This window comes from Crocuta crocuta, unplaced genomic scaffold, assembly GCF_008692635.1.
Source record: "Crocuta crocuta isolate KB4526 unplaced genomic scaffold, BGI_CrCroc_1.0 scaffold1706, whole genome shotgun sequence".
NCBI lineage: Eukaryota > Metazoa > Chordata > Mammalia > Carnivora > Hyaenidae > Crocuta > Crocuta crocuta.
The window spans coordinates 4,035-9,412 of record NW_027531533.1 but is presented as its reverse complement, the minus strand read 5'-3'; the positions used below and the strand labels follow the sequence as shown (position 1 = coordinate 9,412).

Genomic DNA, 5,378 nt, shown 5'->3' with positions numbered 1-5,378 from the left:
AAGGCTTCACCCTTGGCAAGGCCGCCTGGAGGGCATTCCGTCCAGGGGGCGTGTCTCAGCCAAGGCGCCGCCCCTAGCACGTGCGCCTGGACAACCAATCAGCGACGCTCCTGCCCAGGCACGGCTGGATGGCTCTTTGCCATGGCGAGGCCCTCAGAGGAGCTTCGCAGTGGACTCGGTGTGGAGGTCACTGTCGGTGAAGGGACGGAGGGAGGGACAGAGGATGGGGGTGGGGCAGAGGTTCCCTCAGGGACGTGGGTGCGGCGGGTGGGGCGGCGCTCCTGGCGGCCCTGTGTGACCATGGGAGTTGGGGGGCGGGGGGCGTGTCTTCAGACCTGAGGGGACCAGGGTGTGGGGCGGCGGCGGCTGGGCTGACCTCTGAGGTGACGTCCCCACGGAGTCCTCCGGGGTCTGGCGNCCACGGTGAGGCTACCGCTCCCTGGAAAGTGATCCAAATACCATACTTCCTTTTAAAATGCTTTCCACTTTTATTTCAATGCAGGAAACGATCCAATACCGGATAACCCCGGGGCAAGCAGTCCTTCTGAAGGAACATTTGAGGACGATCTGAGGTTATGTCTTCCTAGTGTTTTCACTTGCCAGCTCTAGTCAGCATGGCTCATACAATTCTTCTCCGTAAAATCCTAGAATGAGACATTTCTTCCAAAACAAATATGTTCTTTGCTTATCCTTGCTCAATAATGTTCGATGTAACTTCTTCACAGGGACGAAGTTCAGAAGATGCTGGAAGGGCTTGGAGGTATGCTTAAGTGATATTTGCAGTCAAAACCATTGTTTTAATCCACACAACTTTTACAAATGGGAATGCTAATGAGTGGATTACAAGACTGGTTTTAATGCCTTGGTCTAGTATAGAGCTTTTTATACCAGTATTTAATGTGATTCAACTTTGCAAGTTTCTTTACGGACCTTTTGGATTATTGATATGGAAAAGTGAAAACGGTACTGGCATTCTTGAGGTAAGAATGATGCCATTATTTTATGCACATGTACACTTAATGTACTGTGTAAGACTAGGCGAGAAAAGTTTATGCCACCTTTTGTGTGCACAGATTAGGTGATGTATCAACTTGAAATGTCAATTTTAAATTTTCTTAATTTAGGTTTCCAGTGTTCTTCTCTTTGGAGAAGCAGCACAAATTGAAACCTCCAATATAACTCTTTATTTTTATTTTTCATTAATAAACTGTGTAGTTGCAGCCTACAGAACTCTCCTACCTAGTGAGAAATGTATAATCCTATCCAAACTCCTATATTTTATGTTGTTCTGTCAGATGCCACTTACACCATGTGCACTAGAGGACAGTACACTTAGCAAAGACTCCAAGTCAATATATGGCTCTTCATAGAGATCATCCTTACAACCAAGTATCTTTTGAGAGCTTTGCTCTATTTGGTGGCGACAAAGTGCTTGCTTTGTGAGCTGTCCAATAAACTTCTTAGTATAGATGGATTCTGGATGTATCAAATACTTTTATTGTAGTGCAGATTCTTCATGACTACTGAAAAAGATCTATGGACTGTAGATCCATAAAGTCAAATCATATGCTCTGCAAACCATTATTTGAAGTATTCAGATTCTGTAAAGTGCAGCACTTCTGGATAAAAGTGTTATATAAAAAGCTCCATGGAGATATTTTTAAAAATGTTTTCGAATTCATTTATTTAAACTAGAATTTTACACCCACGGCCTTTGTCTCTTTTAGTAAAATACAGTTAAAAGCATCACTCCCTAAATTGCTTGAAAAATAATTTTGTAACGTGCAATATAATTATCTTTATCCTTTTGAGGGTCATTTTTAAGAAAATAGCCTCATGCGGTTTATATAATGCATTCTAATGGCAATCCATCTAAATGTGTCCCTTGAGTTGGAGGATATTTTATAACTTTACAAGAATGTGCCTGTTAGCAAGTTTTCAGAAGGAAATTAAAGTCTGTCTTTGAGATTCTTTATACACATTTTGATAATGAAAACTATTTTGATTATTACGCCCTTTTCATTATCTGGAAACTGAAAGGTGACCTGCAGTTAGAAAAACTGGAATTGCAATACTAGTACTGGAAAGATTTTGCAGAAAATAGTGAGCAAATCGTGCTTTTCGAAATGATGGCCGAATTATAAATCTTATCTTACTTATTTTGTTCTTTGACGTGTATCTGACATAAGATATTATATTAGTTCCAGGTATACCACATAGGAATTGGACATTTAGGATGTCTGTATTATAAATTGTAAATGGCTTTGCATATTGCCAAGGCAACATTTACCCATTCTGATTTGAATATATGAGAAGAAAAGAATTTTCAACATTAAATTTCAGTGAATGTCTATTTTCCATACAGCTGAAATTAAACAGGCTCTTCTCACAAAGAGAAAAAAGTTCGAAATGGATACAAAAGCTTCCATCAAAACCACTAGCGAAACAATTGAGCATATTTGGAAAACACAACAAGAACAAAGGTGAAGTTGTTGGAGTGTTTCTGTTTTTGTTTTTGTTTTTGAGTCCCGATGACATTTGTATCGTTTCTTAGTATTCGTTGGTGCCAATTACCTAAGACAGATTCTATTATACTGAATTTTCCAATGAAAAACATATTTTGCTTGATTTTTTCTCCTAAGCAGATAAGTTCCTTAGTTCTGTAACCTCACTCCTTAACAGATTTTTGAGATGTATTTCCTAGAAGTCAATAAAGATGACCTTTCTTCCCTTTCAAATAACAACTGGCTTTTCTCTCTATAACATTAATTTATATTGATTCTAGACCTACACTAGCCAAATCTCAAGTAAATATCTTAAACCATTATTCTTGTGATAGTTAACGATATTCAGTTATGTAGAACAGGTTAATCTTATATTGTAAATAATTGCATATTTTAGGTAAATTGTATTCACCGTTCTTTAAAAAAAAAACAAAAACAAAAAAACCCAACATTGTTCCTCCCAAAGGGGGATGTAGTTAAGTGAAGTATTCCTGTTTGGAAATCTTCTATGATAAATGGATTTAATATCCTCATTGAATCTAACTTATCATATAATATCCTCATTGACTCTAACATATCTAATATCATATATGCTATTCAGTAAGACAAAATGAAAAGTAAACTGCTTTTAGATAAAATGAATTTTTCTGGAAAAATGATAGAGTACGGTAAATCCTCATTAGCTTTTAGGAGGTAAAGCACGTGAGATAGCTTTTATATTGGTCAGTTAGGAACAATACTTTTAGAATAAGTAAATCGTTCATGTCACCTTTCTGTTTCCCATGAGACTGCTATTTCAGCTGCTATGATGCTGTTACTGCCTTCTCCTTTTATAGTGTAAATTGTGTCAAATCAATTTCGTTTTGAATATGGTTAATTTTTTCATGTCTTTATGAATTATGACAGTGCTCGTTATTATGTTTTACAGGCAGAATCTTCATCTCAAATATTCTCAGCAGTTTCTGACTTTGTTTCGGGAGTGGAATATAGACATGCGGAAAGCCCAGGAACAAGAAGAAAAACTAGCTGTTGGTATCAGCCTTGGCTTTAATATTGATTTATTTATTATATCAAAGTCTCAAGTAGCAATAGGTCATGCAAAAACACAGGGGAGAATGTAGGTAGGGACCATGAGCCCAGATGGGTAAAGGTGGGTAGAAGATGTAGCGGTGGGAGACTGAATGTCCTATTTGAATTGCTTTTGTCTATTAGGGATATAGGAAGGTCACCAGTTAAAAGTTAGAGTGGTGGAGGAGGTGTTGCCTCTCGGGGGCAGAGAAGAAGTCCTGGAATTGTTTCCTGACAGCACAGGCCTGTGAATGGACACGGGAAATGCCATTGCCAAGCAGCATTATGGGGTTAACTTAGGTTGGTGTCACAGGGACCATGAATTTAAAGTGAGCCCTCCGCCACTCTGCATGGATGTGGCGGAGCAGCTGGAGAGTTGGATTTTCCAGGGTTGGGGTTTAGCCACACGGATTGACGGAGTGAGAAGGGGGTAAGGAACATGTTCAAGGGCATAGGTATAATGCTTGGCCATGGTATTGAGGCCAGGAAGCTGGAAAAGGAAGACTATGAGAGTGGGGATCAGGGACAGTGAAAAGTTATAGGATCCATGGGATGTTAATCCTGAAGGTGTGTTGGGCTGTAGTAAGAAAGGGAGAGAACTACAAACAGGGAGGTGGAGGTTGAACATCAGGGGCGGGGGGTGGGGATGCAGAAACGGTATAGTGCAGTGGTCCGGAGCCTGAACTCTGGAACCAGTTCTTGGGATCCAATCCTGGTTGACCGGTACTAGCTATGAAATCAGGAGCAAATTGTGTATCTCTGTACCCCACCCAGGTTCCTCACCTATGAAAGGAGACGTAATAAAAGTACTTGCCTCGTAGAGTTGTTTTAAGGATTACATGAGATCATATATAATACGTTTATTTAAAATGGTTCAAAAGTACCTGACACACAGCTCCTATGTACGTTTTTGCTCTTATTAGTATAATGTAGATGTTGCAGTTATGGGGAATGACAGAATCCAGGGTATAACTCTGTAAGTGAGTGACTGAAGTAGGGAAGAGGACAAAATTGTTGTTGAAGATCAGGTCAAGGAGCGGAGAGGCTAGGATCATCTGTGTGCATACTGGAAATGACTCAGAATTAATGCATGTTTTGTATGTTGTTAAGAAAGAATATCTCCTCTGTAACTGCTGTTAGGAAGGATCGTTGTGTAGATTTTTGACTACTTCCGGTAAACACATTCGTGGAAAGGTCACTTGTGGATTTTTGAAATCAAGAATTAAAACCTGTCTTCCAAATTAGTGAGAAAGAAAATTTCCTACTTAATGACTACGAGGTAGGGTCATCGTATTGTTTTTGTATATTAGTGGTGAAGACAATGATCTAAACTCGGTCATAAAAGTTGTTACAACAGGAAATGTTGACAAGCATTGATTTAAAGAATATTCTTTCAGACTTGATGTATAATTATGCTTTTCTAAATATTACATGTCACCCACATTTTATCATCCTTTTCTTTTATACTTGTAGAGTATGTTTCAAGAACAACGAAAGGTTCTTCATCAAGCTAGAGTTGTTCAGAAACAGAGACTGCAAAAAATTAAAAACCTACATACGCAATTCTTAAAGGTCTGTTGTATTTGACAACATAACATAATACATTCTTATGAAACACAACCTGTACACAAAAGTAGAAGATAGTTTGTTTCTTTCTGAATCTATGTGGGGGAAAAACCCAGTTAGGTTCTACATCTGAACTGTTAACCATTTTCCATTTGGAGTCCAGTGCTCTGAATTCCACATAAATGCATTTTGATTTTTGGGATTAATTGTTTTGTGGGAATCATTTGAAACAGGGAACTG

At 38.9% G+C, this 5,378-nt stretch overlaps 1 protein-coding gene across 1 annotated transcript in view; it reads left to right on the top strand.

Annotated features, from left to right (window-relative positions):
- Window positions 1–5,144, top strand: part of LOC144238767 (synaptonemal complex protein 3-like) — a gene marked incomplete at its 3' end in the record, with an annotated part of 6,658 nt that extends 1,514 nt beyond the window's left edge. Inside the window, exons 2-7 of the mRNA XM_077772661.1 lie at window positions 4–196; window positions 503–572; window positions 726–760; window positions 2,366–2,483; window positions 3,433–3,532; window positions 5,046–5,144. Of these exons, the coding sequence (XP_077628787.1) occupies window positions 4–196; window positions 503–572; window positions 726–760; window positions 2,366–2,483; window positions 3,433–3,532; window positions 5,046–5,144 (615 nt within the window). The remainder of the gene's footprint in view (window positions 1–3; window positions 197–502; window positions 573–725; window positions 761–2,365; window positions 2,484–3,432; window positions 3,533–5,045) is intronic.
- Window positions 5,145–5,378: the final 234 nt, after the last annotated feature.